Below are 14,775 nucleotides of genomic sequence, written 5' to 3'. Positions count from 1 at the left end.
TGTAACTTGCGTGTTCAATTTTTTTTTAAATCTATATAAATCATAACACATCATATTTGATGGCAGTGAATTTTATAATTTTACTAATTATTATTGAGTATAAATAATTTCATAGTTATGCAATTATATTATATTCAGTATACAGTAGGCCTATGCTGTAGTTTAAAGGTCAATAACCATACTATCGGCCATTCTTGTACAAAATGTGCCATTAGACTGTATAGAAACACACATGTTTTAAACAATTTAAAAAGAAAAAAAAATTCATAAGACCACAATTTTCAAAGTTATATTATTATTATATTATTATATTTGACTAATAGTTCAAAGGTCAATAGTTGTAGAATCGGCCATTTTTTGTAAAAACATTTCATTATAATAAATAAGAATGTATAGTTTCTGAACAATTTGAGCCCTATTTCGTGTCTCTCCGATTATTGGTTACTGAGATACGATAAATCAAGGTCAAAGGTCAAAATGTCAGAAATAAGACTTGCATCCATTTTTTGAGAAAATGTGTCATTAAAGTGAATATAAAAACATATATTTAAAACATTTTGACACCAAAATTAATTATCTGTGACTAGTGGTTCTCGAGATATAGGGTAATTATAAAAAATGGCCGCCATTTTTAATTATGCAAATTAAGGGCTTAGATGGCCGAATTTCGCTTGGGATCCGCCATATTCGTAATCAGCGAGGTCGAAATATCCTAAATCAAGTGGATCCCAGCTTCTACCCAAAAATGCTTCTTACATCATATTTCAGAGGAAATAGAACTTGTCTATAGGGATCTCACGAAATAGACATAATAATATGTAATACATATCGCAAAACATGAAAATTATTTCGTAATACATGGTCTGCTACTTACGGTGGCTGATTTCCGCCAAAGAAAATTATTTTTTTTATAATAATACGGCGTTATAACGACCTAATTAGGGCGTTATAACGCCGTATTAGGGCGTTATAACGCCGTATTATTATATAAAAAAAAAATTCTTTAGCGGAAATCAGCCACCCTAGAGTTGCGACTTTGAATGGATTGAATCAATTTGTTTAAAGGTTTTTGTTAAAACAATAATAACATTATTTTTTGATGATTTTAAACCAAAAAAATAGCTTTAATCTATTTAATTTAACGGCTCTGGCTGGCTCTTTACGCGTTTATTTTGTACAGCGATTCTCTATAGTAATGCATTGTTTTTACATTTTGTTGTTTAAAATCATCTTCGCAGTAACTTTAAGACTGCGTTATCTTAACAAAACCTTTAAACAAATTGATTGTTTTGATATTTAAAACCTTGTGAATGTTATACATTTTTTAAGCACATGACTCGACTCCATACACATAATAAAAGTAATGTACCACGTGACTTTCTAAAATCTGTGAATGCACCGAGAGGTACTACGGGCATGTACGTGTGAACAGATTGTATATTTAGGGCGTTATAACGTCCTAATTACGGCGTTATAACGCCCTATTACGGCGTTATAACGCCCTAACACGGCGTTATTATTATAAAATAATTTTTTTCTTTGGCGGAAATCAGCCACCGTAGCTACTTGGTTAATACTAAATTGTTTTATCTTGAAGGTGGTTGAGAGATTTCAAGATAAGCACATTGCCAGCAAATGCATTTTTTGGTTTAACTGCATTGACATTGCTGTGAGTATTTTTATTGATATGTACTTTATAATTATGATCGAATTACTACATAAAAAATGAGTTCATGTTTAAATTTTGTTATACAGTAAGTCAAAAGTAGATTTCACAATCAGACAAAACACAATATTGCATTAAATTTTGTGATAATTGCCCAGTCGGAGAATTAGAATTGATATTTTATCAGTGATTTTTTATATTGATTGTTTTCTGCATGTACGTATATTGTTATTATCTCTGCAGTGTATATAAGAGGAATTTCTGATGTATTTTTATATTGGACCAAATAAAATGAATGAATGAATGAATTTAATCTTGTACTATAACAAATAATGTATAGCGTCTAATTCTCCAACATAAAGGCTATTTTAAAGTAAAGTAACATAGATTTCAGTATTTAAAATTATTTTTAGAAAATAAACAGTTTTTAGAAGTTATCTATACAAATAAAATGTTTTTCCTGTCCTCTTATGGAAATGTTTGAGATGATTTAAGATGGTAACAGGGAAAGTAATTCCACTCTTCCCTAATGGTACTTACCAATGCACTATATTGAATAAAAAGGACACACAGACTTTTATGTGAGTATCCGTTATGAGGTGTCCATTTACAAGTGGTGTCCACAGGAGGTTTCAACTGTATTATGGACCATATCTAAAACAAGTCATAGGAAAAGAAAATCGTACAAAATATATTTTAATTTCTTTTGACTGTGTATTCTTTATTTTAGGAGGTTGGACAATAACCAAATAAAGAAATTGCCAGCAAATGCATTTAATGGTTTGACAGCATTGACAGAACTGTGAGTATAATATCTTAACAAATTTATCCCAAATCAATACATTGTACAATATGTATTTTATAGTGTAATCTTTCAATTAAATGTTTGTAAAATTATGCCTATTTTATGATGATGAACCTGGAGCCACTGGTCGACTTGCCTGAAATAACACTTTTGTACTATAAAAGGGTTACTATTCTCTAGGATAAAGCAAAACATTTACAGGGTGGGCAAGTAAAGCTTGAGACTTAGTAGCGGAGTGGTTTTTGTTGCCAACAAAGCTGTAAATGGAACTTATAAACTGAAAACAAACAAAAATAAAAGGAGTAAATGCAGTGTTTATATTAAATCAATAGATGATTTGCAACTAACTTAATTTGTATTATTTATCATTTAAGGTTTTAGAACTATTCTAATTATTCCAGTTGATACTGGATGTCATGGACTGCCCTAACATTGCTGTAACACTGGTACCAATGTTTGAAATCATTTGGAGATTTTTTTCAATACTTCCTAAATTATGGTTATTATATATAATTATTCCAGTTAATACTGAATTTCATGGACTGCCCTAACAAACATTGAGTAAACACCTGTGTCAGTCAATGGAATTCGAATGAACAACATTAATTATAATTGATTAATTGATTTAAAGATATTTCCGTGACTTTAAAAAGAATGAAATCTTACCATAAGACTGAATCAAACAAATTATATATTATTATATGATTTTAATTACTATAAATTATTTTATTTTTAGTCTAAGGATGGATAAGCAAGCCTGCGAGCTACAGCGATTTTAATTGCTTTTGCTTATCCTTGCCTCCTTAGATTTCCACCCTGTCTTGTTTTTGTTACCTTGTTTTAAATGTATTTCGATTTTAAAGGCTAAATAAAGAATGAATGAATGAATGAGTCTGTGGTGTAGTCAGCTCCAGATAGACTTTTCTTTCATCATTACCTCTACTGTATAATAACTACCGTAGTTTCAAGCAGGAATGCTTTTTACTCTCAGTATAACATTTTAAATCGTAATATAGTCTTAAAGATACATTGTCCAAATATTTAAAAAAACAATGTTTTTAATTGTCACATAAATATTTAAGTTCACTTTGACCAAAAAAATATACATATATTAAGCAAAAAATAAATTGTTGAATTTAACCATTTACTTTGTCTTTTTATATTGTTTAAATTTTTTTATTCTATGGAAGTGAATAACTTTATTAAAATAACAAAACGGCCTATTCAAAGTCTGATTTGATAGGGGACATAACATTTTTAAATAAAACATATTTTTCAATAAACAAATATTTATTAAATGTCTATTAATTTATCTTTAAACAGGAACTTAGATAACAACGCTATAACTACCATAGATCCTGAGGCATTCTCTTCTTTTGCTTCATCACTTTTAATTTTGTAAGTTAACATTATGTAAGATATAATTTGCATATTGCCTTCCTGAATGTCCACAACACATAATTATGATGACCTGAATTGATTTGATTTGTATCAGGATCAGGGGGAACATTCCCATTTGACTGCCTCAATTGAATTATTATTAACAATATTAGTGCGTGTGATTTACCACTAAATTCAATAGTGTTCCACATTTCGGATATCATGGATTCGCAACTGAGAACATGCTTATATAATCAGTGCAATGTGTAACTAAACACTAATCTACACAAGGACAAAATGTGTGATGTGCTGAATATGCTAGTAATATGATATCATTGTGTCCATATGGTTTTCACATAAAGTTTGATAGTTTAGCATTAACCTATTTGTGTTGTTCACACACACACACACAAATCTAAACTTATTATTCCTTCTGTACAGTATAAAAATAAGAAATGTTAATAAGTACAGCATATATATTAAGTAATGAAGGAATTAAGAAGTGTTAAAACAAACTTATTGAGTTTGAATTTATTGTTTTTTTAGAAAATTAAAAGGCAACAAGATACAGGTTTACAGGGATAGGACCTTTCAACAATTGATAAGCTTAAACGAATTGTAAGTAATGATTTTTCACAATTTGGGCAATCCAAGTAACTCCCTGGTAAAAATAAAGTAATTGTTGAAAAAAATAAATTAAAAAATCTAGTTTAAAAAAAAATAGAAATAAAAGTATTTTACTAATCCCCAAAACCATCTGTGAAAGACTGCCACCACACGGACTAGTTTACAATCAACATGATGATAGTGGAAACTTACGACGATAAAGATCTCTCTTGTTTTTCAAAATTTAATTTTGCATGTTTTTGAAATTCACAAATGCGCCACTAAATTTGTGCTTAAGTCACAGGAGCATTCTGTTAATCCAGTCGCAGTTCGGGACTGGAAAATAAAAGGGAGACACGTAAACTTGAATTAGTTGCATGTGGGTATTTCAAGAATGCAGGTGGGTGACTTAAAAATGTGCACAAATTTCAAAACTTAAGAATGTTAGTTCTTGAGTATTTTTAAAAATTTCTCAAAATATAATAACATTTTCTTTTAAGATACAACAAAATAATAACTTATCACTTATTATGTTGCTATATTTGATTCTTTTAGGTACTCGGAATACTCTAGTCTCTGTTGCCTTGTGGGCGCCATCGATGTCTGCGAACCTTCAGATGCATTTGCATCGTGTGAAGACTTGCTAAAAAATGAACTTCTCCGTGTGCTGATGATGATTATCGGGTTATCTTCGGTCATTGGGAATGTTGTTGTTATCGTTTCACGAAAGTTTAAAAAAGATAATGATATTAACAAAGTCCAAACTACACTTATCACCAACCTCGCCGTGTCTGACCTGCTGATGGCAGTCTATCTGATCATCATTGCGAGTGTGGATATACATTACAGAGGAAGATACGGAAAGGTTTCCAGAGTTTGGAGAAATAGTGTTCTTTGCAGTTTTGCAGGGGCTATTTCTACACTCTCTGGGCAATGTTCAGTGTTTACACTGATGCTGCTGAGTGTGGATCGAGCTATTAACATTGTTAATCCATTTAGTACGAAACGCCTCAATCGTACAAAATGTCGAATCATTATCAGCTTCGGATGGCTATTCTGGATTGTGCTGAGTTTTCTTCCAGTGACAGCCAATGAATTAAACTTATCGTATTTTGGTGACAATTATTATGGAAAGGAAAGTGTGTGCCTTGCACTACCTTTAACCAGAAGTCGGTGGCCAGGTTGGGAGTATGCTGTTGCCATTTTTGTTGCCTTTAATGGCGTCGGCTTTTTTGTAATTGTACTTAGTTATCTGACAATTTTCTTGTCAGTGAAGAGATCGGGGGCCACTGTCAACAGAAGACAGCAGAGAAAAGAACAGTTAAAAATGGCGAGAAAACTAGGCCTGATAGTTTTCACTGATTTCTGTTGCTGGGCCCCGATTATAGTAATGGCAATTGGTTCCGAGACGGGTTGGATGACGATTCCTGATGAAATATATGTTTGGGCAGCGACATTCATCATACCCATCAACTCCTCAGTCAATCCGTATCTTTACACAATTGCTTATATGTTTAAGTGCAAAGTGCGTCAACCGGCACCTCTACAGATTCCACTTAATACATTGTGATTTGGCTATTTATTGAATTCAATCACTAATCAGGGAGTTGCAATTGATAACTCTCTGTTTTGATTTTGTTTTAATCATATTTTTATCTAATTTAAACTTGTTAACTTTTTACTAATATCAGTTAAAAGCATTTTTATTATTATACAATTATCTTAATTCTTGTACAATTCATATTTTTGTTTGTGCTAAAATGATTTAAGAATTTATTTATGTCAAGATTGTAGAATATTTAATGAATTCATCAATGTAGTTTGATAATTTTAATTTTCAAGATTTCAGTATATTTATATGCACATTTAAATTATTCATCAATGTATTTTGGTAATGTTGTTTTATAATTGTCAAGATTTTAGTATATATAATTCATTTAATTTATTTTAAGTTTTGTCACGATTTTAAAGGCCAGGTGTGGGCAAAAAATTTCTATTGATTATACATTCCAATAATTATCGATCTATAGTTTCCCTTATGTTTCATAATTTTGGGGATTTTATTTGTGTTACACAAGCTTGTTGAAAATAAGCACTTTCTTATCAGTGGGGGGATAGTTCAAATTACACAGTAAAATCTCTATTCCTTTGTACACAAATTTTGAAAATAGAGAGGCATTTTAAAAAGCTATGAAAAATAAACGATGTGGTAAAAAATGTTATCAGATGAATAAATATAGGTAATATAACTTGAATTTTACATTTCTGGTATTTTTATTCAACTTCAGAATTTTATTTTCATGCTATAGCAAAAATTATCCACCGTATATCCACCATCTTTTTTCACCTTCTAGGGAGTCACCAGACATGTTATTACATTATGTTAACTACCTAACTACTGAAAAAAAGTCTTCCTGTTTTTTTTTTTGGCAGAATTTTGCCAAATTTTGTATTTGACCATATTATTATTCATGGTTTTTCGTCTTGATTTCTGTTACAAATATTTGATTTATGTACAATTAACCAGATATTATATTTAAAATTCATGCCTGTACCCGAGCTTTAAAGAAATTCATCTATTCCTAATAAGTTAGTAATTTCATTATTGATATGTGGATGTTTCATAGATTCAAACTAATTTATTTATTAATAGTTAATTATTGTTAATTGGTAACTAGTTTGGTGAATAACGCGAGTTTTATCTATTTACATCTATGGTAATTTGTTTTTTATAAATATTTTTTGTCTGAAAAACTTTCAGTAGGCCTATCTTCTAAATACATGATAATTCAATCTTCATTAAACATGATTAAAGTTGTCTAACATTGTTAGAAGAAGAAAGAAATCTGATTTTATCAATAAAGTAAAATTAAATAATATTTGTGGAATCTAAGTATTTCATTTTTGTTTTGGAATTTATAAATGCGACAGCAAATTCGTAAACTCCCATTGGTGATAATAGGACCAACTTTTACTTTGAAAACTTTACAATATTAATACTGAAAATGAATGTTTCATGAGGACTGCTTCTAAAAGCAAAATCTATACGTGACTACGACCTATGACAGACAATTGTGAAAGACTTGATTTGGTGTTTTATACAGGATAAGAAAAATCGCAGCCATATTTGAAGTATATTTTAAACCATCTTGGATTTTTAAAAGTGTAACAATTTATTTTTTAAACATCTCCATGATTTTCTTGCAAAATATATGTTTGCCAAAATCGGATGCTTTAATACTGATATTTGTGTAAAATTGAGAGAAAACGGCCATTTTAGTTATATGCAAATTAGCAATTTTTCTTCATCTTCCCTTTTTCTCCATTTTTCATATGTTGTTCAGATGGGTCTTACTGTTAGGAAGCACAACAAAAATAAATTCTGTTCTAATTTTGTCTAGGTCAAACCGTAGTTTGACCAGACTAATGAATGGTCTTTCACACATGCTCCAGTCTGATACGGCAAATTAATCATGACGAAAACGTGATATGCGCGTAGCCACATGTCTGGTGTAAACGAATCATACGTAGCCACATGGAAAGCAGCAAGCAGAACATGTTGAAAAGGCATTACAATATTACATTATTATACTAACATTTCTAAAATGAAAATTGTGTTTAAATAGAAAAATTAAGAATTAGTCACAAATGTTAACAATTGAGGCTTAAACATTGTGTACATATGCCAGTCCTCAGTTGCTGTTAAATCTATTGAGTTGATTGTTTTATACATATTAATTGCTGGTTTATTCCAACCCAGCACTGCCCACTGCATTCTCTGGCAACCTTTCTCTAAACCAATCTGAAAAAATTATAATGAGTTAGAAATTATTTATATTAAATATATTCATTTATTCACGTTTTTTAGTTATTTTTTGACATAATTACCTCAGCAACCCTTCTCATCAAAATTCGTCCGTAACCTATTCCTATAAAATTTAAGTAAAGAATAACATTTATATTTTCTTTTTTTGTGACATGCTAATTGACTTTTTATTGAAATTTGGTTTATATTAACAGAAAGAATTTTTTAAATATCAAAACCATTTTTTTTGGTTTGGGTTGGATTTCAACTTTTAAGAATGTTCAGTTTCAGCAGTGAAAAATAATAATAACATAGTTAGAAATACATCAGCTTAATTTTAACCGATTGAAACCAATCAAAATCTTTGGATGCATTCAGGTACATTAAAGGTCAGTTGTTCTTACAACAAGATTACATCGAGTTGCAAAGTATATAATAAACAATGACCAAAAAGGGTATGTAAAAGGTCGCTTTGGTGGTGACAATATAAGACTAATAGAGGACATAATTACTTACATGGAAAATGAACAGCTTGAAGGTATACTTATAAGTTTAGATTTCCAAAAAGCATTTGACAGTGTCAATAGATCATTTTTAATAGAAGCCTTAAATAAATTCAATTTTGGTATTTCATTTGTGAACTGGGTAAAAGCACTGTATAACAATACAAATTGTATATTCACAAATAATGGTTGGCAATCAGAAAGTTTTGCAATGCACCAAGGTATTAGACAAGGATGTCCCTTGTCTGCTCTATTGTTTATTTTAGTAGCTGAAGTCCTAGCTACAAAAATAAGAGCATGTGATATGGTCAAAGGCCTGATTGTTCCTGCAGGCAATGGTATATTTAAAGATATTAAGATTGCACAGCTAGCAGATGACACTGTGCTTTTTCTAAAGGATATAAATAGTATAGATAACAGCATAAGTATTATTGAAAAGTTTGGAGAGGTTTCTGGATTAAAATTAAATAAGAATAAAACAAATGCTTTTTGGCTTGGCAGTTTAAGAGACTGCAAGGACACACATGGTAACATTTCTTGGACATCCACACCAATTCGGATATTAGGTATCTATGTTGGACATGATAAGGAATATTGTTATCAAAAGAACTGGAAAGAAAAAATAGACGCATTAGAAAATACCCTAAAAACATGGGAGAAAAGACACCTCACTTTTTTTGGAAGAATTACTATTGTAAAAACATTAGCGCTCTCAAAAATTATATACAATTCCTGCATTTTGCTAGTACCAGAAAAAGTAATAAAAGAGGTGGATAAATTAATTTTTAAATTCATTTGGGAAACCAAGAAAGAGAAAATAAAAAGAAAAACCATGTGTGCCAATTACAGTCAAGGTGGTCTAAAAATGGTAGAATTCAGATCTCAGGTAATATCTTTCCAAGTTAAATGGTACAGGAGACTGTATGAAAACGATGATGCCAAATGGAAATATTTACCTACATTTTATATAGAAAAGATAGGCCCAAAATCATTAACCTCAAATTTATCAAAAGTTCCGTGTAATATATCCGTACCACCATTTTACCTCTCAGTTATTAAGTCTATAGCAGTAGCTAATGCTTGTAATAATAGATTAAATAAGGAACCAATAAGCTATGATGACATTATTAATCAATCATTATGGGGTAATGAGTTTATATGTATTAAAAAGAAGCCGTTATATAACTGTAACTGGATTAGTTCAGGGTTTTTAAAAATATATGATGTAATAAATAATAATGTGTTTAAGCCTGCGATAGAGATAAAAAGAAGGTTAAGATGTACACAAAATTGGATCAGTGAATATTCATGTATATTGAAAGCCATTCCAAAAGAATGGAAATGTATTTTAAAATCAACACATGACATTAATGTAAATGATATACCTATTACAAACAATAAGGTCTTAAATATGTCTAGACAATTATATAGATTCATAATAGATGCTCAATATATTACACCTACGGCACAGGTTAAGTGGGAATCCATATTTGGTAATATGCCATGGACAAAAATATGGGTTAAGAAAGTTTCTGGTCTTAAAGAAAAAAAACTGGCACATTTTAATTTTAAATTGTTGCACAGAATATTGCCAACAAATGAAAGATTACATAGGTGGAGACTTGTAAATTCCCCATGTTGTGACACATGCAATGTTATTGAGAATGATAAACATATGTTAGTAGAGTGCATAACAGTAAAATGTTTATGGAGAGAGATAAACGAAATAATTAGAGCAGTAAGCATACATATTCCTGTTTTTTCTTTCAAAAGACTTTTATTTGAAACTGACAATAATTACGTAAATAAATTATACACTTTAGGAGCATTTTGTATTTATAAAGTAAAGATATTAAGTTTATTGGAAAAAGAAAAAAAAATCAATCTCCTACAAATGTTTAAATCTGAAAAAAAGATAAGAAATATGTAAATCTGCAGGTATACTGTATATGCTCAACCAGATTAAGGAAGAAAATATGTAAAAGAGATACCATGAATGATGAATCTATTATGTTTTTTGTTTTTTTTTGTTTTTGTTTTTGTTTTTGTTTTTTTTTTTTTTCTTGCTACTATATTGTATGTTTTGTAAATATGTATACCTTGATGATTTGAAAACAAAAAGACAAAATGTGAAAAGCTTTTTATAGATTGATGATAAAAAAAAATGATGAAGGATAAGAAGGTTTAGGTTTAAGTGGTGAAGTGTTTTCATCAAAGCTTTCATATTATAGGTATATACCGTATATATGTAATTTGCACATTCTTACTGCATGTGGAATTTTGAAATGATAAAATGGTTAAAAAGAAAAAAAAAAAATTCTAATTTTTTTAATGGATCATTAAACACAAATGTTGTTAAATGATAATGTATGTATGAAAAAATAATAGAATAAATAATAAGTAAAAAAAAAAAATAATTGAATGAACCCACATAGGAAAAAAAAAGTTAAATGAAACTTTGATGGGTTATACTGTAGATGCAAAAAAGGATAATCTGTTGGAAATAAATTTTGTAAACATTTAAAGATCAAAAAAAAATCAATGTTAAAGGATGAGGAAAATATAATGTTAACAGTAAAAAGTTTGTAAGTAATTAGTATAACAGAGAATAAGCATTGTTTAAATGAAAATATGTTTGCATAGATAAATCCTAAGAAAAATAAAATGGGACAAACCCATGGGATGGATTTATTAAACATAAACGTATTATAATTGTATGAAATAAATATGCATGTAGATGAAAAAAAAAAAAAAAACAACTATGTAAGAAAAAAATAAGCTTTGTTAATGAAAATGTGTTATAGATAATATGTATAAAAAGAGGAAACCATGTAATCAATGTGGTTAAATGATAATGTATGTATAAACAAAATAAGAAAAAAAAAAAAGGTGGAATGAATCCACATAAGAGAAGAATGTAAAAAAGTTAAATGAAAATTTAAGAAGTTATAGATGCAAAAAAAGATCTGCTGGAAATAAAAGTTTTGTAAACATTAAAGAACAAAAATATTAATATTAAGGTTAAAGAATGAGAACAATATTATGTTAACAGTAAACATATAGTAAGTAATGAGTATAACAGAGAATATGCATTGTTAAATGAAAATGTGGTAGATGAAAAAATCAAAAACAACTATGTAAGAAAAAAATAAGCTTGTTAATGAAAATGTGTTACAGATAATATGTTTAAAAAGAGGAAGCTATGTAATCAATGTGATAATATGTAAACAAATGAATAAAACTCTTTAAATAAGTATATGTATACAGATGATTAAACAAACATTGTAAATATAATGATATGTATTAGTGTATAGTGAAAAATATATGTAAAGAGAACAGTGGTATGGAAATAAAAGTGGGATGAACCCACATAAGATAAAAAAAAAAAAAAAGGTCAGTTAGAAGTAGGTCATAGGTCAGTTAGTAGGTCATTTACCTCTGAACTCTTTCATGATATATAGGTCTTCCATATAAACCACCTTTCCCTTCCAAGTACTGTATGTATAGAAGAAAACACTGTAACCAATTACTTCAAATGTCTCTACTTCTGGGCTTTTATATTCCGCTACTATGCAAGACACAATGCTTCCTGGTTCAAGTATATCCTTCTGTAGACCTAAAAAAAACAAGAGTTTTAACAAGTTCAATAAACATCTCACAGGAAAGCTACATTTCAGAAGACAAGTGTGCAAGTGCGAGTTTTAATTATGTACACTTTTTTGCACAAACCTTATAGTATTAAACACCGGCGCAGATTAAATTGTTGAAATGAAATAGACAGTAAGACTTCTTTGACATGCATGACGTATCGTATGAAATTTCAGAAAATTCAGTATCTATTAAGAATAGATTTTGAGTGAATATAACCAGTGGCGCATCAGGACCAGTGCCTAAAAAGTGTGTACCCAAAATAATATTCTTCCGGGCGGGATTTTTATGTGATCACAAAATCGATTAAAACGATCTAAAAATTATTCAAAGAGCCAGCTTCTGGGGGCCTTTGGCGGTCCCCAGCCTAATAGTGCTCGCTTTGCTCACTAAGTATTTCATTTTTATACGTCCTCCACCCACTATTAAAAACGGATCTGCGCCGTTGATATTAAATTGGATCTTCATAGTGTTTACATTACAGCAGGGTCATACTATAAGTTGGTTAACCAGTCCGTGCGTAAGACCCAGCAGTCATAAAATGGCAGTTCATCCAGTGATCAAATTATTGTCCATGGGTTAGTTCCAGCGGTAAAATCACTGTGCATGTAAAGTGAATAAAGTACTGTAAATCTCAGTAGAATAGCCTATTGTTTGTTATTGTTTTCTTCATGAAAAAAAGTATATTAAAATCTATTGGTTGTTAAATCGTTTAGGGTTGCTACTGGCTTGAGATTTCCTAAATATGGTCAAAATGCCCAGGGCCAAAATGGTCCTGGGATGAAAGCCTCACTAATCCGTACTGGACATGTATGGGTAATTTGTGCTTTATTTTAGTAATGTTACAATAGTGTACCCTATTTAATATACCTATACTACACTACTCCTTAATTTCATTTTTAATGTAATGTGCAGTATACCTTCAGTACTGTTTTCTACTTAATCTTCTGAATTTTCAAACACTGCTAATTCCACAATCATCTTCATTATCGCAGCGCAATCCTCCGGTCTTGCATCTCGTATACGGAAGTTGCCATCTTCCATTTTCCTGCTACTGTACTACTTCTCTTTTATATATAAGATATCAGAATCTTTGTAAATGTTAGCAATGCATGACAGCATTAGACATTGAATTTCATTATGCTATTTCCATAAACTCTGTAATACCTTACTTTATACTGTACAGCATGGCTCTATGCTCTTACAGGAAGATAAACTGGAACACTTTTGATTCCGCTTTCCAGCTAACTAACGAACTCCTGATTTTACAGAATAATGCAAAATATTTATTAACTAGGTGAATAAATGGGTTTATTTTGATGGATCTTTAATCTAATATAAAAGAAAAATAATACAAATTTGGCCATAGCTGCCTTAACCAGCCAGACATAGGTAAACATCAAGAGGCGATAGAGAAATACTTACATAACATTTTTACTAATTAGCAGTCTTGTCCAAATAATGGTGCATAACGATGACGTTCAGTCCATACACCAAATTCATCATTAGTGTGCCGCTGATGAAATATTTATTTCGCTCATTTTGACTATGCGGTATGGAAGAACATATGATACCACAACCGCATATGGTAGTCGTCAACTCACGTAATACTTAACATTTGTCTTCTTTTTGCAACATAATAATATTGGGCGGTACTGTTCGCACCTCAATCTCAACCCAATTAAAAACATTCACCCTCTCGGCATTGCGCGGTGGTAATCTTTATTTGCAGCAGCGGTTTCAAGTTATGTGCAAAAGTACAGCAATTGTGCCGAACTTATGTATTGAATTTGAATCTCCGGCCCACAAATCATATAATTATTGAACTGTACTTTTGGGTCAGTCTAATTACCGACAAAAACTGAAAAAAAACCATGAAAACAACCATAAACAAAAAAATCTAAATACCAAAAACAAATTTGTATCTATATATTTTTAATGTCGCCCCATGTTAAGAATTGCAAAATAACTTGCCTATACCTTGAATATTTTATTAATTTGCATTTAAGCCCTCTAATAAAAAAAAACGTATCGTATAGGACAAGACTTCGGGCGGCCCACGGGAGGGCCAGAGAGACGCTTAAGAGCAGTGCCCGCCGTCAGAAGGCGACTCACGACCAGAAAGCCCAGAAGCAGGATCTCAAAGCAGGGAAACATGTATGGTTATATAATTCTGCAAAAACTGTCGGGAGATCACCAAAGCTCCAGAGTAAGTGGCATGGACCATACTTGATTATAAAGAAGTTATCTGAGGTGGTGTACCGCATCCAGGAGGGACCGAGAAAGAAACCAAAGGTCGTGCATGTGGACCGGCTGAAGCCGTATGAGGGCACGGAGATCGCCCGCTGGGACATCCTCCCCG

The 14,775-nt window shown here is 30.7% G+C and overlaps 2 protein-coding genes across 2 annotated transcripts; one reads left to right on the top strand and one right to left on the bottom strand.

The window, feature by feature from the left end:
* The first annotated feature begins 2,161 nt into the window (after positions 1-2,161).
* Positions 2,162-6,027, top strand: LOC140049740 (G-protein coupled receptor GRL101-like). The gene is made up of 5 exons (XM_072094690.1): positions 2,162-2,247; positions 2,397-2,468; positions 3,795-3,869; positions 4,398-4,469; positions 5,013-6,027. The coding sequence occupies exons 1-5, from the start codon at positions 2,162-2,164 to the stop codon at positions 6,025-6,027; spliced, it is 1,320 nt and encodes a 439-aa protein (XP_071950791.1).
* A 6,088-nt stretch (positions 6,028-12,115) lies between these two features.
* LOC140049739 (diamine acetyltransferase 1-like) lies at positions 12,116-13,457 on the bottom strand. Its single transcript, XM_072094688.1, has 2 exons — positions 13,375-13,457; positions 12,116-12,467 (listed from the first exon to the last, which is right to left on the bottom strand). Exons 1-2 carry the CDS (start codon positions 13,455-13,457, stop codon positions 12,194-12,196), a joined length of 357 nt encoding a protein of 118 aa, XP_071950789.1. The 3' UTR covers positions 12,116-12,193.
* Between the last annotated feature and the right edge of the window lie 1,318 nt (positions 13,458-14,775).

Source organism: Antedon mediterranea, chromosome 5, assembly GCF_964355755.1.
Source record: "Antedon mediterranea chromosome 5, ecAntMedi1.1, whole genome shotgun sequence".
NCBI lineage: Eukaryota > Metazoa > Echinodermata > Crinoidea > Comatulida > Antedonidae > Antedon > Antedon mediterranea.
The sequence above is the reverse complement of the archived record's forward strand: the minus strand, read 5'-3'. Positions and strand labels throughout refer to the sequence as shown.

Coding starts and splice junctions, on each gene's coding strand:
- LOC140049740 (XM_072094690.1), top strand. CDS start 2,162: ATGGTAACAGGGAAAGTAATTCCACTCTTCCCTAATGGTACTTACCAA. Junction 3,870..4,397: donor GCTTCATCACTTTTAATTTT/GTAAGTTAACAT, acceptor TTGTTTTTTTAG/AAAATTAAAAGGCAACAAGA. Junction 4,470..5,012: donor TTGATAAGCTTAAACGAATT/GTAAGTAATGAT, acceptor TGATTCTTTTAG/GTACTCGGAATACTCTAGTC.
- LOC140049739 (XM_072094688.1), bottom strand. CDS start 13,457: ATGGAAGATGGCAACTTCCGTATACGAGATGCAAGACCGGAGGATTGC. Junction 12,468..13,374: donor ATGATTGTGGAATTAGCAGT/GTTTGAAAATTC, acceptor TGTACATAATTA/AAACTCGCACTTGCACACTT.